This window comes from Ictalurus furcatus, chromosome 2 (genome assembly GCF_023375685.1).
Source record: "Ictalurus furcatus strain D&B chromosome 2, Billie_1.0, whole genome shotgun sequence".
Taxonomy (NCBI): Eukaryota; Metazoa; Chordata; class Actinopteri; order Siluriformes; family Ictaluridae; genus Ictalurus; species Ictalurus furcatus.
The window spans coordinates 8,879,755-8,907,541 of NC_071256.1; the positions used below are offsets into that span (position 1 = coordinate 8,879,755).

Consider the following 27,787-nt stretch of genomic DNA (forward strand, 5'->3'; position numbering starts at 1 on the left):
TTCATGATTCCTTCTATCCTGACTAGAGCCCCAGTCCTAGCTGAAGAGAAGCAGAACCATAGCATGATACTGCCACCACCATGCTTCACCATGACTATGGTGTTCTTTGGGTGATGAGCTGTCTCATCAGACCATAACACATTTTGCCACATTGAAATCAAGAAGATGTCAAGAACATTGTACAGAAACAGCTGATCTTTATTTGGAGTTAATCACTTTAATTAACTTTTGAACATTGTCAGCTGAAGGACGTAGAGGCAGATGCAACTGCAGACTCAAGTTTAATGTTTAATTGAGATCAAAAACAAAACCCAAAATGGGAACTGTGAACTTGTGGCAAGGTACAGAGAGACAGGTGGAACCAGTCATGTAATGTGGTGCAGTGGCTGATGGGAATCAAGTCCTTTCCGGCATATCCATGACAAATGCATAGGTTTGAATGTGGTTGAATATTTATGCAGTTTTTTTTTCCTTTTTCTTTTCCCCCTAAAATATTTTTATTTGTTTTCCACATGTTTATGGTTGCTATATCACATTAAAGCTGGAAAAAGATTTAGGAAGGGTGTGTAGACTTTTTTCAATATCCAGTCTATGCTTTGCATTACTTTTCACTTCTGTGTTGTCTTAATGGAGTATGTGTCGATTCACCCTCAGCTTTATTTGTTAACCTGTTCTGTCCTCATCAGCAATTACTCAAAACATGCTTTATCCACAGCTGCTGCTACTAACCCACTATCTATCCATGCAAGCAATGGTAAGCCAAATGTATTCATGGAATTCTTGATTTATCATGGAAGTCTTGATTATGCTTATATTCACAGTGGGATGTATGCAAAGCTATATATACTATGCCGAGCTGCCAAGCTTGACTAGTGAATGAAGCAAAGGCTGATGTCTTAGGGGTTTTATTTTTCTTCCCCAGATGTTGTTCTTATATGTACACTGCTATACCATTACTTTAAGCATTAGTTGTTGTGTATTGTATAGCCCTCATTCTATGAACCTGTTAAGTACTTTAAAACTATAAAGTAATATTCCGTCCACTGATAGCACAGCGCTAACTGATTATTTATTCATCATTAAGTCCTTGTCAGTTTATATCTTAGGTTTTTCTGCAGCCATTATCACTCAGTATCAGTGACAACAGTCCATTAGATTTTCTTTCTTTTCTAGACACTTGTTTTGACCTTGGTTACAGGGTGTTATGCGATAGAATATAAACAATCTCACAGGTTTATTTCAGACTTACTTTGTTTTTCTCTAACCTTATTTTTGGACAGTGACACTTTTTGGTTGTTTTTTGTTAGGTTATGAACTTATGAACTAGCGATAATGCCTGAAGCTACAGTACCTCCACCATGCTTATAGCTACACCTAGTAATAAGATGATAGCAAATGATTTCTTTAGTGGTTACGTGCATAAGATAAGTTAAATAATTTCTTATTAGTAAGCAGACATAAACATATTGGTTACTGTAACCCAATAGTAGTTTCTTCCCCACCTTCATGAAAGTAATAGCCTGCTTCATTGGATGGGCCTGCTTACTGTGGGCAGAAAAAAAGCAGATACCTGTGCAGAAGCACTTCATTCCAAGGCCTTTGGGCAACAGTTAAAGATGTGTTCCAGGGTCCAAGCCCAGCATGACCTGCAGCTACAGGTCTCACCATTCTGCTGTGCCACAACCTTGCTTCTGCTTGGTCAACTGCTTCCTGTGCCCTTCACTTCTTCACAGTCTGCAGCTCAATGCTGGCCATGGAGGCTTTGCTGACAGTGGAGTCACTGAACAGCAACATTTACTGTAATCTGGTCATCTTGAACTCCTCAGTCAAGCTGCTGAAGGAGAGTTGCAGGTTCTACTTGTGACCTTGAAGGGAGTTACTGCTTAGACTTTGTGGCAGCCCTAGCCATCTTCAGAAGAAGTGGCTGGAGCTTTCAGTCTACCTCCACCTTGGCTGTGGATTCTATCCACATCCTCATCAAAATCCACAAATCTGAGTGTCAGCAATAAAAGCTTAAGCACTATCTAATCCACACTGTCAGTTACACTATAGATATACAGTTACACCAAATCTCTTTGGTTCAGGTGCTTCGATATTTCCACAGTCCGTAAATGTTAACATAAATTGACAGGCAGTTTAAAAAAAAAGTTATCAGCTTGGCTTATAACTTAATGATGTAAGCATTAATGATGTAACATAGCTAGCTAGCTTATGAGCAGGTTTATTTGTTTATTTGAACAAGTTATTTATTTTTGTGGTTTAGAATCCCTACACTGAACTAATTGAATAGTTGTAATCTGTATTAATAGTTACCTGATGCCCCCAAATCTCTGTGTTGGATCTTCCTTGGTTCAATGTGGCAATAACTTTCAGATCTACTGACAGCATATCCAATTATGTCTTGCACAAACTCTGTAAAAAAATGGTGTGATTTCTAGATAATCACTCATTTGGAGTGTGGAAAATATTTTGAAACCTGCTCTTCATCTGAGCCATTTTGTGTACCCCTAACTCACCTGGACAAATCTTGACTTATGTGCATTCTTGTTGGGCATGATGAATTTGAGTTGTTTAATAATTATTGTATTCCCTGTAGTTTGTAAAATACTTATTTAGAGTATTCATGGTTGATACGCAGGAGGGATTTATTTCCAGTGCATATGAAAGTTAAAGCACTTGGAGATACCACAGACAAACACAGTTGTTTTACACCATCTGAGGATGGCACTGAGGCAGAATGAGTCATTCTGGTGGGGAGGTACTCAAAAATTCAGCCCTGTTGGCTAGCTATGTATGATTAATTGAGAAAAGATTGGAGTCAGCCAGTTACTACTGAGGCTCCAAACTTACAGTGATATCCTTGGCTGTATGGATATCATAACATAACTGTAAGTATTATTTTTTAAATTATTATTATTATAAATCCCAGGTATAGGATGAACATATATGTCATTAATTTAAAATAATAATTGCTTTGTTTCACAAGAAGTTACAAAAATTGTCACTGTCCTAATACTTTACATTTTTTTTTTAATTAATTTCAATAATTGCTGTTTTGTTTCATGTTTTTTTATTGTCATTGATTCGTTTATTAAACATTTTCTTGTTTTTAATCAATTCATCTCCTCATCACAAGTGTCATTAGTTCCTACTAAAAATTCCATTCCCCATTACCCTTTCCTAAATAACCCTTACATGGTTGGTATGTTCTTTACTTGCTGAAATCTGCTGAATTTGCCTAGCACTAATAGTTCCACATTTCTACTTGTATTCATAACTTCTTCAAGATACTAAGAATCCTGCCATTCTTGATACATTTGTGTATGTATCTACAGATCTCATTACAAGTCACAAAACTCACAAAATGTTTTATGTTTACACTGTTGTATATGGTCATAATAACATTTGTCAGAAAGATCAATAACAACCTGCTTTCTTCATTCCCAATGACATTGGCTGGCACAGAGAAAGGGACAGCTGTGTTTTTTTGGTCATTGCTGCGGCTACCTCCACGCTCAGCAGCTATATCCTCTGCTCCTCCCCCTTCTCAGCCTCCGGTCGCTCCTGCTGGTCGGAGTTCCAAAACCTCTCTTGGCTTTATCTCCACCCCTCTCATTTGGCCTGTAAGAAAGAAACCAGAGACAGCAGTAACACAGGCTCCTAAATACCCCGCTATACATATGACTAAAGCATTTCCCTTACCGATGAAAAGTATGACATACATGTCCCCTGAGCCGAGAATTCACGAAACACTAACCAATGCCAAGAAAACAAACTTTACAACTAGAAGGCCAACCTATACCCATGTACTGTGGCCACATAACCAGACTAAAAACGTTGAGTCTTTCCAGGTGGTATCAGTCAGTAATCGTAAGGCTAAGTCATTGACTCCACAGAGGGACCTGAGTGAGAGCAACGAGAACAGCTCTGAAGAGCTCGATTTTCCATCAGGATTTGCCTCAGAGTCATTTTTCTATGATATTGATTTAGATGAGAATATTTTCAGTTTATTTGAATTTGATGCTACCTACTCTCTAGATGAAGGCCTGGCCACTACCAGCCCGAACATATCATTGTTAGAAATGGCAAATGTTCCTACTTCTACAGACAATACCCCCTTTGAGCGGGTTGAAACACAGAACAGCATGATGCTTATCAAAGCTCCAGGAGGGTCAGATGTGCAAATGAGCCAATCTGGACAAGCAACAGAGCCTCCCTCCCTCTCAAGACCAGCAATATCCTCAACCTACTCAGGCTTAATGAGCACTGTGCGCTGGGAACTCCCAGAGGTTACAGGTACTCAGTGCATCTTTACAAATGTTAAGAGGTATCTACAAGGGTGTACCAAGGTGTCTCCTCTGCTACAACCCACAGTCATTTCACGTGTTCAGACTGGAACTTTAGAGAAAACTTATGGAAGGACAGTGATGTCAGAAACACAGTTTAAATTTACAGAAACCACTCCTAGCATAGCTGCCTCTCTGAAGTATTCACCTGATTATATCCCTTATCAAACAGGATTGTTTACAGAACCTTTGACAGTAGGTCAGTACCCTTCCAAAAGTAGCTATCCCCTAAGAGCAGAGGCACATCCTACTTTACATATCAGCTCTATTCCTGCCATGGAGGTTCAGCATGAATATGCCATCAGGCCTAGTCCAGTGTCACTTGCTGCTATTTCCTCAGCTCCAACATTTGGCACTTCTGGAAGCTTCCTTGCTTCCGGTTCAATAGACAGTGGTGACCTGGCTCTGCCCAAATCAGAGAATCTATTTATCCCACCCCAAAACCCACACAATAACAACTTTGACTCTTTGAGTACCCCTAGGCTAGTTGCTTCCTACCTGGTCACTGAGGGTACAGTTGCTGCATCATTGGTGGTTGGCCAGTCTAAATTACACTCACTTCAGGGGCTGGAGCCATCACATGTAAACAGACCACTAGAGACTCTATACAGGAGCTTAAACAGACAAAAAGACAATAATCCATCAATGGCCGATCTGTGGGGTCTGTCATATGCCTTTCATATTTCTGTCAGTGGCAGTTCTGAGTTATCACATGCTACAACACCCTTAATGACAGACAAATGGGGCAGCTCTCCTTCATCAACCATTAATTCAAGCTTTGAAATGAGAACACAAAGTGACAATGGATTGGCCATGTTCAGCTCAATCTCTGACAACAATTTTGACTCTAGTTTCATGTCATCTCCTGATATACTGGATGCCTTGAAGGCCACAGAAGAGGACAGTGTCACTGAGCTTGAGGACTACACAGGAACTGAGGCAGCCCTGTCTGACTTTAGGATTTTTACAGTCTCATTACCATCACCATCCCTTTCACAATCTGTCCCTCTGGACTTCCAGAAAGGACCATCTGTATCTCAGAATGTGAAGGGGAGTTCAAGTTATATTGATGACTCTGAAGATTATTCAGTGATGCTGCAGCTTGCAGACGAATCTATATTCCCTTTTCAGTTTCAGGATTTTGATGAATCTGCCACTGTTGATGAGACACACCTTTTTCCTGACAGATCAGCCAACAGCAACACGTACACAAGGACCCATAGTGAAAATTACATTAGCACTAGTAGACCATGCATGCAGATTTATAAAACCACAAGCACTACTGCCAGCATTGACACTGATTACCGTCCAATTAATCCAACAAGCACTTACTCTCAAGATAGAACAGTTGTATCCATTCATTTATATAGCCGTACAGCCATTACAGAGCACGCTGGAACCAATACACTGACTATCTCACAATCTAAGCTGCTGAGCAACGGCAGCTCACTGATCTCCAGCTCAATCTCCCCAATGACATCAATCTTGACTGTGGATGTACCACATTTACCAAATGCAGAACGTGACCATATGTCAGGTATTTCTCAAGTAACCACTGGATTTCATCATGCTTCCACCTTTCCCAGCAGACAGTCATGGCCTTCAACATTAGAAGCAAGTGTACATAGCCTTGGTCTAGACATTCATCCAGTGGATACTAGCATTGCAAAAAGCCACACTGAAGACCTTCAGGATACTAAACATGCTCAATTCTCAGCAACAGAGCAGCTTTTTTGGCCTGCGAATGAATCAGCAAAGCCCTCCAGCAATAGCAACAATGTCCTCATTGTTCAACCCATCACCACAGATAGAGATATACATCCATCTCCCCCGGCTGCTTACGACCCGCCCTTTGTCTCCACAAATGGCACGCTTCCTCTGGCCTCCCCTCCAAAAGGAATCATTGCAGACTTTTACTCTGTACCCCCTGATGCCACCCATGGAACCACTACAGACTCCCCTGAATTTATCCCATGCCCATGTAAAACGTTTTACAGTTCTTGTCATTGTGGACTTTCAACCGGGAACAGTATGTTTTCCAATAACGACATAGACCTTAGAAAGCGATGTAGCACCTTCCTAATCATATCTTTGCTTCTGAACACAGAATGTTGGTTTAAAGGGAAGAAATAATCAGCCTGTCCTTTTGTCTAGATTTTAGAAGGATCTTGATTGTGTTTTAGTGGGGGGTAGAAAGATATTAACAATAGCTTTCACAAAAAACTAAATGATTTCTGTATGTTCTTCACGCTACAGTTGGTTCTTCTTGTGATTTTTGTTTAATGTTTTATTTTTTTCATTATTCAACTTTCTTAGGAGACCATATACTGTATATATAATTTCTAAATCTGAAAATTGCTTTCACATGTTTAAAAAAATTAATTGCTTGGACAAACAAGTGAAAATACTGTGTGACAACATGTGTTGCTAAATATATTGCTTTATGGTGAATGCATTTTTCTTTCTGAAGTCTCCTAAGAAGGTTTTGGCATGGAGTAGAGATGCATTGAGCGTTAGTCTTACACTAACAATATAAAACATGACCGCCATCTTGTGATGGCTGTGGGGCATAGCAGTAGGCCGCTTAAATCAGAGCACTTTCTGAGGCGTATAAAAGCATTTGTTTGTACAAAATGCTTGTGTTTCTTTTGAATTTTAAAGGGCCCATATTGTAAACATTTCCGTTTTATAAGGTTTGCATGGTTGAATGTACCCAAAAAAAAAACAGTGTTACAAAACCATTTTACAATCTCTTTTTTGAAATACGCAGCTTGTTTTGAGTGCGCATTTGGAATTGATTGGTTAAATTTTTCACGAGTGTAATTACACACCATGCCCTGGCCTGCAACATGTGTACAACTGTATGGAAAAAAATGAGGAGATAAATAAAGACGTGTGCTAAACAAATGCACCATTATATGGTTGCGTAAACAAACAAGCTGTAATGGTACACCAACAAGGCCCCCAAACTCACAGATCTCATATATTCTTGAATGTTGGTAACTTTAAATCTATCCCAATACTACAAAAGTGTGTGGATGTTTATTCATTTCCAGTATCATGAGCTATGGTTCAAATTGAGGAAAATGCAGATACTATGCATACTGATGTGAAGCAGTATTCAGCCACAGTACCTCAATCATACTGTTTACTGTTCAGTGTTTACATTGTGTAGTCACTAACTAAATCTATCTCCAGTCCCTCCAGTAAGCAGCAATTTTGTGAACGTAAAATCAAGTACACATAGCAATATTTGGAGGAGCTTGCAATTTTTCAAAATTACTGCAGATTTGGGCCAAGACGTGTCATGTGACGTTATCACAATGCGCATTCTGCCAAAGCACTCTTTGATTCACGTGCACTGAACATGAGTGGAGCTAAAAAAGTCTCATTTATCAGCAAACATCACTGAGAAAGACCATGCAAAACAATTTCCTGCAATTGAAACTATAATGAATTAGACTATTTATAGATTTGCTGTTGGGTCTAATGTGATTGGCATGGATTAAGGAAAAAAGTTTTCTATGATATGGGCCTTTTAAATGATTAAGACTATGCAATTTTGGACAACTGGATTATACAATTAAAAAACAAGTGAATTGGATTAAATTATTTAATAATTTTTTATTTGTTTTATAGGAGTGTGCATCAAAACTTAGAACTAATAGTGAAATAAGGTGTATTTTATTCATTGTTGTCTCTTTATTTCCCTACTGCTGTGCTACACACAACTAGTGCACTATTAAAAGATTTTATCACTACTAACTAATGTCAGCTTTATTTTTTTATTAAACTGATCTTTCTTCCTATTTTAATTTTCAGAGTTTACCTACTACAGGATATCTTTATTAGTATCAGATGACCTACCCATCACAGATGACTTCATAACACAATGGGTATGATTCTATATCTACTGTATATCTCTATAGTGGTTAGCCAAGACATTTGGGTTTGGATTCCAATACCGTCTGGTGATAATACATGTTTACTTATATGCATGAGTATATAGTTTGTGCTTGTTTGTTTGTACCTTCCTACAGTTGAACCAAACATTCCAGGACTGGAACCACACTATTTATGTATCTAATGTCAGGTGAGACAGATGCGCTAACCTTCTGATGTCATTGGATATCAACAGATATTTACATTGATGCTGTTGTTGTTATCAGTGTTCTTACAGGTGCATCTAAAAAAGTAGAATATCATGGAAAAGTAATTTTTTTCTGTAATTTAATTCAAAAAATGGAACTTTCATATATTCTAGATTCATTACACATAACGTGAAATATTTCAAGCCTTTTTTTTTTTCTTTTTTTTTTTAAAATCTTGATGATTATGGCTTACAACTCAGGGACATCGAAAATCCAGTATATCAAAATATTAAATAAAGAATTTATAATACAGAAATGTCGACCTCAAAAGTAGGTCAATTTATGCACTCGATACTTGGTCGGGGCTCCTTTTGCACAAATTACTGCATCAGTGTGGCATGGCATGGAGGCAGTCAGCCTGTGGCACTACTGAGGTGTGGCACCACTGTGGCACTACACAACCTGAGCCCAGGTTGCTTTGATAGCGGCCTTCAGCTCGTCTGTATTGTTGGGTCTGGTGTCTCTCATAGATTCTCTATGGGGTTCAGGTCAGGCGAGTTGGCTAGCCAATCAAGCACAGTAATACCATGGTCAGCAAACCAGTTACTAGTAGTTTTGGCACTGTGGGCAGGTTCCAAGTCCTGCTGGAAAAGGCAATCAGCATCTCCATAAAGCTTGTCAGCAGATGGAAGCATGAAGTTCTCTAAAATCTCCTGGTAGACGCTGCATTGACTCTCGACTTGAGAAAACACAGTGGACCAACATCAGGAGATGACATAGCACCTCAAATCATCACTGACTGTGGAAACTTCACACTGGACTTCAAGCAACTTGGATTCTGTGCCTCTCCACTCTTCCTCCAGACTCTGGAACCTTGATTTCCAAATGAAATGCAAAATTTACTTTCATCTTCCCCATGATTGTGGTTGTGTACTGAACCAGACTGAGAGATTAAAGGCTCAGGAAACCTTTGCAGGTGTTTGAGTTAATTAGCTGATTAGAGCTCTTCTCAGGTCGACATTTCTGTATTATAAATTCTTTATTCTAATATTTTGAGATACTGAATTTTTGATTTCCATGAGCTGTAAGCCGTAATCATCAAGATTAAAACAAAAAAAGGCTTGAAATATTTAACTTTATGTGTAATGAATCCAGAATATATGAAAGTTCCATTTTTTTTAATTCAATCACGGAAAAATATAACTTTTCCACAATATTCAAATTTTTTGAGACGCACCTGTATATGAATTTCCCTTTTTTCCCAGCATTCTACCTGGCACTGACTCCTCCATTACTCCAAGCAGGAGGTAAAGCATTATACGTTTAGTTATACCTTATATACCCCTTGCAGTATCCGCAAAATGTTAATATATTTTTTTTAATACGAGGGATCAAAAAAATTGCATTTTGTTTTTTATTTTGTCCTGCCCTGAAGAAACTATTTCACATAACAGATGTTTACACATAGTCCACAAGACACGATAATAACTGAATTTACACAAATGACCAGATTCAAAAGTTTACATACGCTTGATTCTTAATACTGTGTGTTGTTACCTTGATGATCAACAACTGTCCATTGTTTGTCCTGAGCAGTTAAACTGCCCACTGTTCTTCAGAAAAAACCTCCAGGTCCTTCACATTCTTTGCTTTTCCAGCATCTTCTGCATATTTGAGCCCTTTCCAACAGCGGCTATATGATGTTGAGATCCATCTTTTCACACTGAAGACAACGGAGGGACTCGTACACAACTGTTACAAAAAGTGCAAACATTCACTGACGCTCATGAAGACAACGTGACACATTAAGAGCCTGATCATCACTGATCATCATGTTCAAAAGTTTACACCCCCCTTGCTCTTAATGTGTCGTGTTGCCTTCTTGAGAATCAGTGAATGTCTTGTGGACTATATGTAAATATTTGTTATGAGAAATAGCTTATTCAGGACAGTACTAAATAAAACCAAAATGCAATTTTTATTATCTCTCTCTTTTTTAAAAAAATATTAATTTTTGTATGTAAATTTATGACCTTAACTTTATACGGTATCCTACTTATGTAGTGTGGGATTTAATCTCTGGTGGTGGTGTTTTTCCAGATACACTTATAAGGCCCTGCTGGTGTACAAAAACACTACAGGCAAACTTCTAACAGATGCTGACATCAAGAACAGGCTGAAGGGTGTTTCTACAGCCAGCTTTACATTAGATAATATCGCCGTAAACGCAGTCGGTATGAATCTTAATCAAATTCCAGTAACATTTACATCTCTGTTAAGTCTCCTAAAATAGATTTTTAAAGTTTAAGATGTTATTCTGATCTTCAGCTAAAACACCAAATTTTTCCAGGATTTATTTGTAGAATTTATAAATGTGTTAATTGATCAAATGAATTGAATTGAAATTAAGAGTTAAATTGTAAAGTGTATTTGCAATAAAACTATCATACTTAAAATGAATTATTAGTAATTAGTAGTATTAGTAGTTTGTATACAGTGATGTTGTACAGCCATATAATTGACGTATCTGATTGCTTCTCCAGAAAACTGTCAGGCGGAGGAGACACCACTGCATTATAAATGGCCAGAGAGCAGACCGTCAGTCACCCTTTTCATCCCTTGCTTCCCTTACAAAGAACAGAATGCATCTAGAACATGGTGTGTAGACAATAGACTCTACAGTATAACCGAACAGTACTGCACTGATTATGGATGTTCAGTAATGTCAGCGTTTGCAAAGTAAAAAATCTTCTAGATCCTCATTCTTGCCCTGAACATGTGTGTGAACAAGTTTTTTTCTCTCTCTCTCTCAGCATGATCAGCCCAGAAAATTATTCATCATTTTGGGACCAGCCAGACCTCATGAACTGCAAAGACATAGAAGACATTGAAGTTTCACAAGGTGACATTTTGGGGGGTTTTTTATCGTTGGAAGTTTCTTATTTGTTTCTTGTTGATGATCAGAATAATCAAAGTTCAAGATGAATGAATTAAGTCACATATACCTGTTTGAAATAGAAAATGCTGCAGAGGTAGCTGTTCAACTTGCCGACATCACAAACAATGAGCTTTCCACTGTGGAGCTGTCAAAGGTTGTTACCGTGGTGACGAAGCTGGTGAATGTGGCCCGAATTAATGTCAGTTTGGCTTCCACTGTGGTCACCATCATTTCCAATGTGATGATCAGCTCCGAGTCCGTACAGCTGGCTGCCTCAGAAATGTAGGTTTTTCTGGCTGTTAAAGAATGGCAATGGGGTGTGTTCAACAACTTTGTAACAACATTATGAAACCTTCTAATGCAAATCACATGTTTCAAACACCGGGGTTTTCAGTATCATCTAAACCACTTCCTGTAAAAACAAGCACTTGCTGTCAAACCTGAAAAACAGTTGGGGGATAGAAAATGCAGACTCTATGTTTTTTCTTTGCTGTCAAATGTAATATGATGTAAAATAAACTTCATGTATAGTCCTAGTAGTAATTATTACATTAATCACTGCGCATTTGGTTTAATTTTACAATATGGTTTCCACACTCATTACTTGGTATCCTATAAAATAGAACTTGATCCAGCACATGTGAAGAAATATGACCATGGTTTGAAGGATAAGCTGACCATGCACCCAACCTAACTTTATCCATAAAAAAAATCGCATCTCCAGAACGTGTCACATTAATATGTTATCTCCTCTAATCTGTTTGTAGACATTACAGAGACAGTACTGATTAATAGTATTACATTTATGTATTTAATAATGGCCTCAACTTTCACAGTTCCATAGTTCAGAGTGTATTTATGATTCAGCATGACATACTGTACTTACATCAAACTGTCAGATAGTGGCGCTGGACTTCACTTTCACGCAAGAAAAATCAGCTTAAATCTAAGGTCAGAATATTGCATAAATGAAACACGCCACTGGTTTCATTAAACTTTGCCTGATGCATGCAAGTGTCTAAGCAGTACTGTTGTAGTTGCATCTGAAGTCTGAATATCGATGTGTGGAATTTCAGTATGAAATTTGATGCACAGTGCTCTGAAATGATGTCATTTCTTCCCTTTCTTTCAGGGCACTGAAAACCATGGATATGCTTGTGCAGAAGATTGAGTTTGATGGTCCTTCCCTGACCATCACATCCAAGAACCTGGCAGTGGGAATCTCAGCTATCAACAGCAGCAGTTTTAGCGGAGCCAATTTCAGTGCCTCTATGGCTCAAAATTCCTCGGACCCTCAGGTACACTTGTTTATACCGTGTGTTAAGCTTAGTGTCAGGTTTTCTTTTTAGCCATAAGTGCTTACTACAAACAGGTATGCTGTATGTGTGCACATATTTGTGTGCCCATGTTTCTCCACGCCTTATGCAGGTGGGCTTGAATGTGACTTACTTATACATTATGGTGCTTCTTTGAACAAACTTGATTTCCAACAGTTACTCCATGGTGAGGAGAACTAGCATGCTGTGCTTTGTTAAATGGCCAGAGTTAGAGACAGTGTTTAAAAAGCCACTTCACCAGGTAACTTGAAAAAATACCAGCCCAAAAGAATCCGTGTCACAGCCGTCTTTATCTTCCTCCACTGGCTTCCTGTAGCCGTCCGTATCAAGACTATCCTGAAGACTTACGTTCCCTCACGCAATCTGCGATCGGTTAACGACCAATGCTTTGTAGTGCCTACTCAGCGTCGCTCAAGGTCCCTTTCCAGAACCTTCACACTAACTGTCCTTCAGTGGTGGAATGAACTTCCAACCTCAATCCGGACCGCATAATCTCTCACCGTCTTCAAAAAACAGCTAAAGACCCACCTCTTCTGTGAACACTTAACTAACCCCTAAAATGCCAATCCCACACACCTCTTGTACCTCTACTCTGCACACTTTGCTTCTCTAGAACTCAAATATAAATTGTGTATGGTAGCACTACTTGTATTGTTCTCCACTTGATATATCGCTTTGCTTGTATTTCCTCATTTGTAACTTGCTTTGGATAAAAGCATCTGCTGTTTGGAATGCTAACTAGCTATTGTGGATCCTACAGTGATAAACACAAGAAAATGGACAAAAATATGTGAGATGATTTTACAGATACACACATATGGGTCAAAAACACTACGTGGCCAAAAGTATGTGCACCCCTGACCATCACACCCATACTGAATGTGGTTCTTCCCCAAGGTTTCTGCTGTGGCAAAATTTAACAAACACATCATGTAAAAACCATAATGAATTTTATTTTACTTTCACACTATCCGTTGTTAGCCAGATGAGGATGGGTTCCCTTCTGAGTCTGGTTCCTCTCAAGGTTTCTTCCTCATATCATCTTAAGGAGTTTTTCCTTGCCACCGTCACCACCGGCTTGCTCAATGGGGATAAATTCACACACTTAAAATCTGTATCTTGTGTTTATATGTTTTTTGCAAAGCTGCTTTGAAACAATGGCTTAGTGGTTAGCACATTTACCTCACACCTCCAGGGTCGGGGGTTCGATTCCCACTGTGACCATGTATGTGTGGAATTTGCATGTTCTCCCTGTGCTGTGGGGGTTTCCTCCCCCAGTCCAAAGACATGCATGGTAGGCTGATTGGCGTGTTTGTAGTGTGTATATGTGTTTGTGTGCCCTGTGATGGATTGGCACCCTGTCCAGGGTGTACCCTGCCTTGTGCCCAATGCTCCCTGGGATAGGCTCCAGGTTCCCTGTGACCCTGAAATGGATTAAGAAGTATAGAAGATGAATGGATGGATGAATTGAATTCCTGCAAGGCTGTTGACCAGGGCAAAGAAACATGAGCATGTCACCCCAATTTTAGCATCGCTCCATTGGCTCCCGGTCCATTTTAGGATTCAGTTTAAGATTCTGTTGTTTGTTTTTAAAACTCTTAATGATCAAGCTCCATCTTATCTCAAAGATCTTCTTACACAACATTCATCTAACAGAATTCTAACATCTTCCGATTGGTTTCTTTTGCATGTCCCTCGATCCCGGTTAAAAACAAAGGGGGATAGAGCTTTTTTTTTTTTTTCAGTTGCACCTTCAGTTGCACCACTTTTAAAAGAGGCTTAAAACATATCTCTTCTCCCAGGTGTTTTAATCTAATTTTTACTATTGTCTATTGTCTGTCTTTATTTTGGTTTATTCTGTTTTCTATTTTACTTTAGTTTACTCTGTTCTGCTTTATAAATAAAATTTACTTACTTACTTACTAATTGAATTGAGTAACAAATAAAATAATCTTCTAATAAAACATATATATTTTTTGCAATCCTACTCTCTCTTTTCAGATTGATTTTGAGTCAGAGGTCCATAACTCCTTAGCTAGTGTCTCACTACCGGCCACTTTGCTTCATAACCTGAGTGAGGCTGATGTTGAGATCATCTCCAGAATTCACTTCATGTTCTTCAGCAAAACAGGGCTTTTCCAGGTGAGTGCTAAACCCAAACAGTTTTACACTCTGTTCATTTATATTCTAATTTGGTTTGTTTTTCATTGGTAGCATGTAAAATTAAGCTATTCTGCATAATATTGAATACAAACTGTTCCTCATAAGGAATTTTAATTTCTGTAAGTTCTGGTGTGTATTTATATCTACAGCATTTTGCATCATTAATGGTAAGGTAATAGATTCCTGGTGATTGTGCATACTAACATAACATATTGTATAACATGCATTGATGGAGAATATTAGACGTAGTTGAAACTGATGTTTGTTGATCTTACATTTATATTAATAAACCCCTGAGTGAGAGACGTCACTCTGACATCAGCCACGCTTCCTGGTTGCAGAAACATACTGGAAATTTTAAGAGCAATCAAGAATTTGTTGGGTATTCATAAACATATTTGTTTTTACTAGAGGGCGACCGACAGTGGATTCTACCGATACGATAACTAAGTTGGGCAGTACCTACCTCCCGATAACCGATTAATCAACTGTTAGTTTTTAAAATTTATTACAAAAGGGTGCACGGTGGCTTAGTGGTTAGTACGTTTGCCTCACACCTCCAGCGTTGGGGGTTCGATTCCCACTGGGGCCATGTGTGTATGGAGTTTGCATGTTCTCCCCGTGCTGCAGGGGTTTCCTCCAGGTAATCCGGTTTCAGCCCCCAGCCCCCAGTCCAAAGACATGCATGTAGGCTGACTGGCATGTCCAAAGTGTCCGTAGTGTATGAATGGGTGTGTGAGTGTGTATGTGTTTGTGCCCTGTGATGGATTGGCACCCTGTCCAGGGTGTACCCCGCCTTGTGCCCGATGCTCCATGGGATAGGCTCCAGATTTCCTCGTGACCATAAGTGGTATAGAAGATGGATGGATTTATTACAAAAATTAACAGTACTGCCTGTAACATTAAAAATGTACTGTACTGTTTTTTTAATGAAATTAATCTATAAATATGAATATATATATATATATATATATATATATATATATATATATATATATATATATATATATAAACTATTAATGCATTTGAATGTAAATTAATGATATACTTCCAAACTGAACCAAAAACAATATATATTTATATTAATTGTTATTAATATATATTAATATATAATATTAATAAATATTAACATATATATTAATTAATTAATATATATATTAACTATTAATGCATTTGAAAGTAAATTAAAGATATACATCCAAACTGAACCAAAAACAATTCAAATAACATAACAAAATTTGTCAGTGATAGTTTTTCATTCGGCCTCTAGAGGCCGCTCTCGTGCTGTGTAATGACAGCAGGCCCTTCTCAGGCGTGTGGATTTTTGCAGATAATCGATAGTTCCAGTAATCTGTTATCGGTGCCGATTGATCGGTTTCGTCCTCTAGTTTTTATTGCATACTGTCAAATTGGACACCTTTCCAAGCCAAAAGAAGACGGCTGTTTTTACAGAAATGAGGAGGGCTAATTAGTTCGAGCAGCTAAGAACTAGGACAATAGTTATAGACACTATGTCAACCTGATTCCTAAATAAAATACTCGGGTATTATTTCAACCAGGTTGCGTGTAAATCTAGTTTTGTTTACAAACACCAAAGGAGTCTATACAGTTCTAATCTATTCCACTGACTGTATATTTTGTAATATATAACAAAAGTGTGTGTAAGTGTGTGTAAAACGTTACTTATACAAAAACACTGTTTTAAGTCTGACCTTAAAATCATAATCAGGGATCTCTGACCAAAAAGCTAATTATCTGAATTGTTTATTATAGTGAAGCATGAGAATGATTCCAAGCTAAAATCCATAGACACATAATGACATGATACACTGATGACCCATTCTGATCTGTCTGCCAAAATAAAAATACAATTAAAAAAAAGTTTTAAATGCTATTAACAACAGATGCTTAGGTGGGAAATACAAACAGCTTTTACAGTACATATCCCTGATTGTAGCTTTCATTTCCTGATTTGTCACTTATCTGATGTCCGGATGTCGCTAAACCATGAAGCAAATATGAACATTACAGTATATATTGTTTAATTGCCTCCTGTAGGACCAGCAGAACAACGGCCTGGCCTTGAACAGTTATGTGGTGGCCAGCAGTGTGGGAAACATTTCCATCAGTAATCTTAAAGACCCGGTGCAAATAGAGATTGCTCATCTGCAGCATCAGGTATTCTGACCACAGCTCCATCAATCCTTCCACTTCTGGAGTAGACTAGTGAGAGAGGACGAGCATTTCCCTTTATGCGGGATTAATTACATTACAAAAACATATGGATACAGATACTGCTGTCCTTCTGTTGCTTTACTCTTATTCTCATCAATTATCATAAGTATTATCTAAAGAATAATGAGCTAAGTGATAGTGAATAACCATGAACAAATGGAATTCTGAATTTAATTTATTCACATAATTGCATTGAAACAGTCAGTAATGAGCTTGAAATGTTCTTGTTTTTTTTAGTGGAATCCAAATCGATTGTGTGTGTTTTGGGATTTCAGCATCGACAGTAAGTTTGCTGAATTTGTTTTACTGATCTTACATGTGTCATTTCTGTTCTCTGTGGGTGGTAGCACACATGCGTTACTAATCAGGGGATGTATTATTCTTGTGTAGATGACAGTGGAGGATGGAACAGTGAGGGATGTCAGGTCAGCCCAGAATCCAACAGCAACAAAACAGTCTGCCTGTGTAATCACTTAACACATTTTGGCGTTCTGATGGTGAGATATGCCTTCTCTTATTCTGTATTTTAATCAGTAATAATAATAATAATAATAATAATAATAATAATGAGACAGGCAGATATGATCAAGAACATTTCACTGTTAGGATATCTGATAAAAATCTACAGCTGGAAATCAAATGACAATGTGAACAAAAATGTGGCAATACCTACCTAAAATTTGCTATTTAAAAAATTTTCCCCCAAAGTTCCATGGATCGGGAACTTAGAGAACCATTAGAGAACTCAGTTTTGGTTTTGGTCTTCTGTTTGCTTGTGTAGGACCTGAGTGGAGCTGCAGCACATATCGATGCGAGGAACACCAAGATTCTCACGTTTATCACCTACATTGGTTGTGGCATTTCAGCGATCTTTTCAGCTGTAACAATCCTAACTTATGTCGCGTTTGAGTGAGTTACTTTTTCAGAAATCTCTTTAAAACTCTTTAAAATTGTACATATGTCCATGTTTTAACCTTGTGCTGTTGTTACTGACTGTGTCTTTTGCTCAAATTAATCCACAAATGATCTGTGGGATTAAAGAAAAACAAACAAAAAAAAACATTTCTATTAGGTTTACCAGTACTTTGATGGACAGCTGAGATTTTTTTTTCTCATGTGCCAGTCTACTCTACTTCTTTAGACCATGAGCCATGCCTGTGGCTAATTTCTGAAGACATTTTAAATAAGAAGAGCTCACGCTTGTAGTTCTTTTAGCTTTCACGAATAAGTGTTTCATGATTTTCATGAGGTTATGTATGAGAATTATATCACACTGGCACTCACACCACACTCATGCTCAAATTGTAGGAAATTGCGGCGAGATTACCCGTCCAAGATCCTGATGAACCTGAGTACCTCGTTACTTTTCCTCAACATGACGTTCCTCCTGGACAGCTGGTTGGCTTCCTATGATATGCAGGGTCTGTGTATGGCTGTGGCTGCCTTCCTGCACTTTTTTCTGCTTACCTCATTCACCTGGATGGGCCTTGAGTCCATTCACATGTATATTGCCCTAGTCAAGGTCTTCAACACCTACATCCGGAGGTATATCCTCAAGTTCTGCATTGTCGGATGGGGTAAGTCAAAGTGTGATGGCTAGTAATGTTTTTTCTTCAGTGCATTAATAATATTTATGCACCAATAGATCCAGTAGCTAGTTTGATTGTTGGGTTTAAAAATGTTAAAATATTTTTTTGCTAAATGTGTGGCAGCCTGGGAAAACCCTTCACATGTTTAAATGTTGACATTTACTATTATATATAAACTGTACATATTTCTGGAAACTACAAAACTATATCTATTTATCTATCTATCTATCTATCTATCTATCTATCTATATACATATATATATATATATATATATATATATATATATATATATATATATATATATATATATATATATATATATAATGAAATGTGTCCAGCTATCTGTCCATCTATCTATCTATTGATCTATTTAGACAGATCTATAACCAGGGCTTTGCACCCGTTAACAACTGTGTCCGTTTCTCTTCTACTTAGGGAAAACATGGTTTATACCATTCCCAGGTTCCCATAGGTCTGAGGCTGGTAACATCTCTGAATGAGGAAATGACTGATCTTAGGTGAAATAAGTATATGGGGGGTGGGCTACTATTCAGGTAATGGGGACCTCTGGTATTGCCAGGTTAACCTTTGACAGTTAGCTAGTAGTTCTGTAGGAGAAAGATTCAGTAATTACATTTCCCTTTTCACATGTACTGTACCTCAACCATAATTAAAGTTAGAGCCATTTAAAATTCGATCCAGTCCATGTCACTAAAAGAAGCCCCACCTACCTCTGCATTTGCAGCCTAATCTGCTTATAGAAAAACAACATTACTGCCAGTCTATCAGTGAGATTGATTAGATTAGGTGGCTAGATTTCTTGTTATTAATATCTTTCTATAAGGTCATTACAGAGTGTGTAAGTGCTCTTCTCTGTTTTGATGATGACGTGATGGAGCAGATGCATTGCATACATTTGGACAGTCGGTATCTGATCACAAACCAAAAGGATTAGGTTCCTATCCGCTCTGCTGTGGTGTGTAACTGTACAAAACTTGATTAAATCATAGGAAAAGCTCACACTTAGAAAGCTAGAATGGTTTTAGACTTCTTTATTCAGACTGACTGTTTTTACTGGTGCGTTTGTTAAACCCACTCTTTATCCAACATGATATTTGTAGCCAAGGAAAGGTTAGAAAATAGCCTAATTGTTCACTTTGTTTTTGGGAAATATATTTATGTTTTCTCAAAATATATCAAACTCAGTTTGGTTGAAAACCAGATTTCTTTCGTTATTTTTGACCTGCAGAGACAATGTGATGGAGTTTTTGCTTTTTAAAATATACTTTGAAAAATATACAAACATCACCAATATTGCACAAAATTCGTAATCTCAAAGTAGTCCCAAATATATAAATATAGTGTATGTATGTACAGCAGCACACAACTCATGAACAAATACATCAGAAGCTGCCCAACCACAATATTTACTACTGTGTGATTAATATATTATGGTAGATGGTATAGTATACTTCCATTTTGTATGCACTACTGTATCTATCATATTTGCTGTTTTTTTCAGGGCTTCCAGCTGTAATTGTAGCCCTTGTGGTGGCTGTTGATAAAAATTCCTATGGAAAGGAGTTTTATGGACAAGGAGAAAATGGCGAAGGATTGTAAGTTTGACCCAGAAATGTACACACTTCATCAGCATACACTTTTTGATGATGTAAAGGTGGTTAAACCAGCATCAGTGAAATGATTCTCATCTCATCATGTCTCTTTAGCTGCTGGATTCAGAGCAAGGTTGTGTTCTACGTGACATGCGTGGCCTACTTTTGCATCATCTTCGTATTGAACGTGGCCATGTTTATTGTGGTGATGATGCAGATCTGTGGCAGGAATGGAAAGCGCAACAACCGCACGCTTCAGGAGGAGGTGCTGCGTAACCTGCGCAGTGTCATCAGTCTCACCTTCCTGCTCGGCATGACCTGGGGCTTTGCCTTCTTTGCGTGGGGCCCGGTCAATGTGGCCTTCATGTACCTCTTCTCCATTTTCAACTCCCTGCAAGGTGGGTCAAATATGGAATGACTCTATTTTTGTGGCCATGGCACAAAAGCCAGTGTAAATCTTTGGAATCTTCATGAACATCAAGGCTTGTTGTAATGTAAGATGAAGAGCCAAGAGTGTGCTGTAAGAGCACCCGGCTGACATAGACACTTCAATATGCAATATTCACACTGTGTTGTGTATGTTTTTAATTAATGGTGAAAGAAACTGCTTTAAATCCATCATTCCTGATAAATCTAGATGGTTTAGAGCATAATGGATGGTCCTACTGACAAACAAACGTTTCTTTGTGAATGTATATCCTGTTTAGATGTTTACCAGCTTACCCATAAATAAATAAATATATTTTTTGGTCAAATCTTATGTATCCAACAGGGTTATTCATCTTTATATTCCATTGTGCTCTGAAAGAAAATGTGCAGAAGCAATGGAGAAGATATTTATGCTGTGGAAAGTTACGCTTGGCAGACAATTCAGGTACAAATTATTTCATTTGCAGTGACTGAATTATAGCATTGCCTCTAGGCAAATTATATTTCAACATAGTCACATTTGATAATTGGGAAAATGTCAGTACAACATTGGTTAAGATCACTGTTAATGGATATTTATATTCAGCTTTTTATAGATTTAGACAAGTTGGAAAATTTATTATGACAAGGCCCCCAAAGATAAAAAATTAGGCGATGTCAGTTACTCATGGGAGGAAATGTTGCATGAAGGTTCTCACACTGATAGGTTTACAGTTTCAAATGATACGGCACATTTCTTGAAATCTCGAAGTCAGTGCTCTCAGTACAATTAACATAGCCATCAAAACACACTCCTTATTGTACAGAACATTGTAATTCCACTGCAAAATGAATCACTGCTTTCTATGGAAGCTCGTTTCTGCTATGGAGAAAAAAATTATTGAAAAAAATTATTATTAACAGCTCAGATGCGTATGCTAATGGTTTTAAGATGAAAAAAAAAAAATCACACATTATACTAAAGAACGGCCAAGAGAAACAGTAACGCCACTGTTAGTGTGTTTTAACCTGATATACTAAGAATGCAAATGAGCTTGAAGGCATTTGGTTCAAGTCTGTCATGTACATTAATGGTACAAGGTGGAATAAATTCATTAACCCATCAGCTGCTAACGTTTGGCTAATTGTTGCAGACTGGAGCAAGACTGCCACAAACAACACCAAGAAGGTGAGCTCCGATAATATAGGGAAGTCACTGTCCTCCAGCTCATTCGGGTCCACCACAGTCAACTGGACATCCAAGGCTAGGGTCACATTGAACCCTTTTGCAAAGCGACACAGCAGTTCAGGTGAGTTTGGGTATTGCTGTGTAAAAAAAAAATCACATAGCTGTAAAATTTCTAAAAGCATCTAATCCCATGTTCTCTTTCCGGGATATTTAGTATCCATTCGCTAATTTGGCCACAGCTACACAAACGTTCTCATTTTACACTTTACACAGTTGGTTAATGTTACGTTTGTAAACCAACCCTCAGGAATAAATCTGGTGTTTGTTCACTCTGCTTTATGCGAGTGCACTACAAGAACTACACCATACACTGTAAACAATTGACATTAAATTTGACAGTATTTTCCTGGTAACCCTGCTTCCAGTATATTGCTGTAAAATTTACAGTCAATTTCTTTACAGTGTATGAAAACTCTCTTCTTATAGAGAATCTTCTTATCTTATACCTGCACGTTTTTGTTTGTTTGTTTTTTGCTATTTGCTGTGTTATTAGCATGCCCAGAATTAGTAGTTTTTTCTTATTTAAATTTTCTTTATGTTTTTAACATAAAAAATATCCACCACTTATGCAACTGAGCATCTCCCCTAAGGAAAAACAGCACAAGATATTCTGAGTCCGTGCTTTGTGTGATTCGTAGCTCCTTCCTGCTGAATTAAATCAACAGTCGTGACTTTCGACCGAATAAACGACTCTCCTTCTGACATGCTGCTTAAATCACAAACTGCTGAGAATTAGCCTTTGTTTTGCCTAATGCCACAGTTGTTTGTTGGTTCTAGACTACGGCGTGACATTCAGGTGTGTAAAGCTGTTCACGTAAGATATACATTATTCAGTATCAATTTACAATAAGGTTCCTTTAACTCATTTAACATCAACATGAACAAGCCATCTACATTAATACTCCATAAGTAACATTAACAGAGTAACTAGCACTTGTATTAACTGATGTTTAAAAAACAAAATAAAACAAATATCTAATATAATAAACGACTGTTCATCCAATCAGTGAGTAAAATGAATGATGTTCTCAAGTTATCAACATTTAATAACATGCTGTAAATGAACTGTTGGTCATTTGTGTGGACTTATTTTCATGGATTAAATAAACTTTAGTCAATATAGGTGTTTTTGTGTTAACATGTAAACAAATGAATTAATATCTGTTAAATTTTGTTACTTTGTTAACATTATTTGAATTGTTAATGCTGAAGTTCTTGGTTTGTGTTTTTTAAATGTTCTTGGTTTTTTAACTAATGCAGTAAATGTTAATTAAGACATTTAATGTAAAGCATTACCCATTGTTAGAAACAAAACATTATCCGCTAATCTGAAATCAGCCATCACCATATTCGGCTACAGTTTTATTAATATAATTTAGAATAGCTGATGTCAGAAAACATCTATCTATCCATCCATCCATCCATCCATCCACCTTCCATAACATTGAAGCCACTGAAAGGTGAAGTGAATGATCTCGTTAAAGTGGCACCTCTCAGGGGGTAGGATATATTAGGCAGCAAGTGAACAGTCAGTTTTAAAAGATAATGTTTTGGAAACAGGAAAAATGGGCAAGCGTAAGGATCTGAGAGACTTTTGTGATGGCTAGTCGACTGGGACAGAGCATCTCCAAAGCGGCAGGTCTTGTGGGGTGTTCCCGGTATGCAGTGGTTAGTACCTACAAAAAGTGGTCCAAGGAAGGACAACTAGTGAACCGGTGACAGGGTCAAGGGCTCCCAAGGCTTATTGATATGTGTGGGGAGCGAAGGCTTGCCCATCTGATGAGTTTCTGTAGCACAAATTATTGAAAAAGTTTATGAAGTACTGGCTATGAGAGAAAGGTGTCAGAACACACAGTGCCTCACCGCTTGCTGTGTATGGGGCTGTGTAGCTGCACAAGGGTCACTACATTTACATCATGTGGACAGCTGGGTGCTTGTGCATCGCTTATCTAGGGAAGAGATGGCACCAGGATGCACTATGGGAAGAAGGCAAGCCAGCGGAGGAAGTGTGATGCTCTGGGCTGTGTTCTGATGGGAAACCTTTGGACAGGTTTTTTCCTTTCTGGTGAACTAGTTTGAGGGTGGGCTGACAGGGGTCATCAAAAAAAGAATATAATTGTTGGGAGAATCTTCATCTTGATAGTGGACATTCCTCCTATTAAGGATATAGTTCCTCCTATTAGGATTAGGATATGTGGATTCCTAGATATTTCTTGATATTTCTAAATATAATAGATACAGCTGATCTAAAGGGTAGGCACCATGCCTCAGCATCCCAGTGAAGCTAAAACAATGGTAGAATTTCCAGAGGGAACCTACGTAGACCTGGGGATAACATACAACTCATGCGTAGGATCAAACTGAGGATCCTGGAGATGTGAGGCAGCAACACTACCTTCTGTACAACCATGCAAATTATAGTAGATTGAAAAAATAAATATTTAGCACTTGGTGCCAATTGTTTCATATGCTGTTTCATACTTGGTCCATTCTTTGCAAATGCTTAAACTTCCCAGTTTTGACCCAAAACACTGCTTTTGTCTTGGCTTTCAGGTAAACCGTATTCAAACCAGGCCAACCAGAAGTGCAGCACTTCTGATTCAGATGCCTCCACCTCCTCCATTCTGCCTGTTCACCAAGTTCTGGACAAGGTGAAAGGCTACTGTTCTGTGCGCTCTGACAACTTCTACAAAAACATCATCTTGTCCGACAGCTTTAGCCACAGCACTAAATTTTAGATGGAGAGAGAAAGGACACTGGGCAATGACTTATGTCAGATCAGCAGAATGCTAGGCACGTCTGTATACTGTATCATATTGCGCTAACCAACCAGAAATGGCGTAGAGAAATCCTTTAAAAAGGTTAAGGAGTGTGTTTTATATACTGTGATGTTCAAACTGACTTTTTTGTGTTTTGTAAATATCCATGGTATATTTAACTGTGTTTTTTTTTTTCTTTGAACATTGATTTTAATATTGTGTTCGAGTCCGCTTTTTGTACATACATAGCAATGTTCATTTATTTATACTTCTGCTTCATTGGAAATAAAAATGTGTGACTATTTTTTTGTCTCCAAAGATCTGTAACATGAGGGATGCACAGTTACTGATTTGTTTGTGCCTGAAAGGAACAAGTTGATTGAAAGCATATTCTATACGCTAATTCTGTTCTATTTGACAGTTTTCTTTCATTAACATAAGACGCCAAGTAACTTTCCCACTGTATTACTACCACCTAAATCTTGTATATTTTGCCAGTGTTTGTAAATGTTTAAGGGTTTTTTTTGTATCTTTTTATTTATACTTCTGCTTCATTGGAAATAAAAATGCAGGACGATCTTTTCCCCAAAGATTTATAATATGACGGATGAGTAGTTATTGATTTGTTTCTACCTGAAAAGTTCTGTTTCATTATTTCACAGTCTTTCATTAGCAAATGAAGCCAAGTAAACCTTTCCACTGTATATCGAATATTTTGCTACTGTTTATGATTTTTCCTGGTCTGCTCCACTACAGATTAATGCTTTACAGTGTTGTGACACCACATAACCAGTCCTATTTCAGAGCTCTTCTTTCTACAGAACAGGTTTTCAGGTTTGACACTAATGATTTTTTAGATTCATCTTTTTTTTTTAATGGTATTTATTCTAGAGCAGATGTATTCAAATTGTGGAATGCGGGTGAGTTGGAAAATACCAAAAAAAAAAAAAAAAAAGAGGTCTGCTGTTTAACGGCATCATGAAAAAAATATACCTAAAGAAGAGTCTTTGTTTATTCCTTAATTAGCTAGTTGTGCAGGTGTTTTGATGTCTCTCTCTCTCTCTCTCTCTCTCTCACACACACACACACACACACACACATGGCACTCTAACCTTATGTAATGGTAAATAATTCACTACCATGATTAAAAAAAAAAAAGTCATTAATGTGAAATAAAATGTATAACTATATCAAATGTGGAAGTGGTGCTGATGGGGGAAAAAAGTTTGAATATGTCTAATCTAAAGGGTGTCAACAGATTTAAGGCGTTCATTTACAAACTTTAATCTGGAATGAGTTTTGTTCAGTGGCTTGTATTGCTGCTTTTTGAGGATGTAGAGGACATAGTTTTACTGTATAATATATTAAAAAAAAGTTCAATTCAGCTATAATCTGTTCTGCATATTTGAAACACCAGAGCAACTTTCTTTTTTCATGTATCACGTATCTGACATACTGTAAGTTGTCACTAGTAGGGGTGTAACGAGCATACCATAGTGCTCGATATGAAGCTCTGAAATCTGTGTATTAAACAATACATTCAACAGGCTGCATAATAACATTGGCTATTCCTCATGAAATACTACGTACTGTATATGAGGTGTGATAATCATTTGAACTTAATCAAGCCCACACTTCCTCCTCTGAAAAAGTAGTTTCCTCTTTATCTCGTTAAAAAAATAAACACACTTCTCCTAAGCAAGCTGTTTCACAAGTATCTCCACATTTCATCCCAAGCTACCCAGGTGAATACATGAATATATAGTATGGGAGACCAATCTGTTGACATCCTTCAGGAGCAAAACCTGAAAACAATGTTGCAAAGCAGACATATGGAGTTGTTAAATAGATATTTGATAAATCACATTCTTTTTCAGAATAAAGAACTTATGATGGAGTGAAATTTAACATGAGACTGCAGCTAGCTAATGAAACAGTTGACTCGTTCATTATTGGTCTGTAGGCTCTGGCTGAAAACTGTCAGTATGGCTCACCTCATGATTGCTTGGTTTAAGAGACCCTGCATTGTCTGAAAAAAATGAAGATGGATAAAAACACCCAATGCTGGCTATGAATACAGCAGGACTTTTTGAAACTATGCTGCTGGTGTTAAAAGTCATTTCCTAAGGGTGATCTTACAGTTCAAGAGGACATGTAGTATGTAGTCAGTGACCACCATACTCCCCTACAAGTAGGCCATGATATGCAGTCCTTAATTTGCTAAGCTTTCATTCACTGGTTCTGTTCTGTTCTTTAACTTAATACATAGCACACACAAGCCACGTTCCCTCAGCACAGGTCCTGCACATTTACAAACATTAGTTATTGTTTAACTTCTAAAAAACAAATGATTTACTCATAGCTTTTAATTATGTATGTATTAATGGCAGTTATGAGAAAGTGTTACAAATAACGTCACGGTCGCCTCGCTACCGTGTGAAACGTACATTCACATTAGCTACTTCACCGAGCTTCATCAATAACCTCCCAGAGACATCAATTAGATTTGTTTCACCGTCTGATCCCAAAGAACTTGATCAGGCGACTGAATGCTTAGAGTCAACGCTCAGCTACACGCTAGATAGGGTGGCTCCACTTAAAAGAACAATAATTAGAGAGAAAAAGCTAGCACCTTGGTATAACGATCAAAGACGTACCTTAAAACAGACCAGTTGACAATTAGAATGTAAATGGCGTCAAACCAAATTGGTACTATTTCAAACAGCATGGAAGGAGAGCCTCTTGAACTACAGAAGATCTCTTAGTGTTGCTAGATTAGTCCATCTCTCCATCTTAATAGAAGAAAACAAAAACAATCCTAGATTTCTAGTCAACATGGTAACAAAATAAAGTAGGAATAAAACCACCACAGACACAGACCCACAATCACAATCATTACATAGCAGCAGAGATTTCATTGGTTTTCAAGTTTTTCATTGGTAAAGTTGAAAATATTAGATTTGAAATTCAGACTATTAATTTAAAACCAGACAGTCTTATAACTAATCCTGTAGATGATAATATAGCAATATCAGATCAACTATTATAATGTTTTACT

The 27,787-nt window shown here is 37.7% G+C and overlaps 1 protein-coding gene across 5 annotated transcripts in view; it reads left to right on the plus strand.

Annotated features, from left to right (window-relative positions):
• Nucleotides 1-25,033, plus strand: part of adgrg6 (adhesion G protein-coupled receptor G6) — a 44,812-nt gene extending 19,779 nt beyond the window's left edge. For all 5 annotated transcript variants that reach the window (XM_053646633.1, XM_053646654.1, XM_053646643.1 and 2 more), the window contains 19 exons: nt 8,169-8,242; nt 8,387-8,439; nt 9,703-9,744; nt 10,538-10,671; nt 10,981-11,095; nt 11,251-11,339; nt 11,456-11,657; nt 12,508-12,673; nt 14,714-14,854; nt 16,934-17,053; nt 17,348-17,393; nt 17,501-17,607; nt 17,892-18,019; nt 18,419-18,687; nt 20,223-20,316; nt 20,428-20,711; nt 21,086-21,187; nt 21,876-22,031; nt 24,524-25,033. In XM_053646633.1, coding sequence (XP_053502608.1) covers nt 8,169-8,242; nt 8,387-8,439; nt 9,703-9,744; nt 10,538-10,671; nt 10,981-11,095; nt 11,251-11,339; nt 11,456-11,657; nt 12,508-12,673; nt 14,714-14,854; nt 16,934-17,053; nt 17,348-17,393; nt 17,501-17,607; nt 17,892-18,019; nt 18,419-18,687; nt 20,223-20,316; nt 20,428-20,711; nt 21,086-21,187; nt 21,876-22,031; nt 24,524-24,708 — 2,507 coding nt within the window. In that variant the 3' untranslated portion in view covers nt 24,709-25,033. The remainder of the gene's footprint in view (nt 1-8,168; nt 8,243-8,386; nt 8,440-9,702; nt 9,745-10,537; nt 10,672-10,980; nt 11,096-11,250; nt 11,340-11,455; nt 11,658-12,507; nt 12,674-14,713; nt 14,855-16,933; nt 17,054-17,347; nt 17,394-17,500; nt 17,608-17,891; nt 18,020-18,418; nt 18,688-20,222; nt 20,317-20,427; nt 20,712-21,085; nt 21,188-21,875; nt 22,032-24,523) is intronic.
• The last annotated feature ends 2,754 nt before the right edge of the window (nt 25,034-27,787 follow it).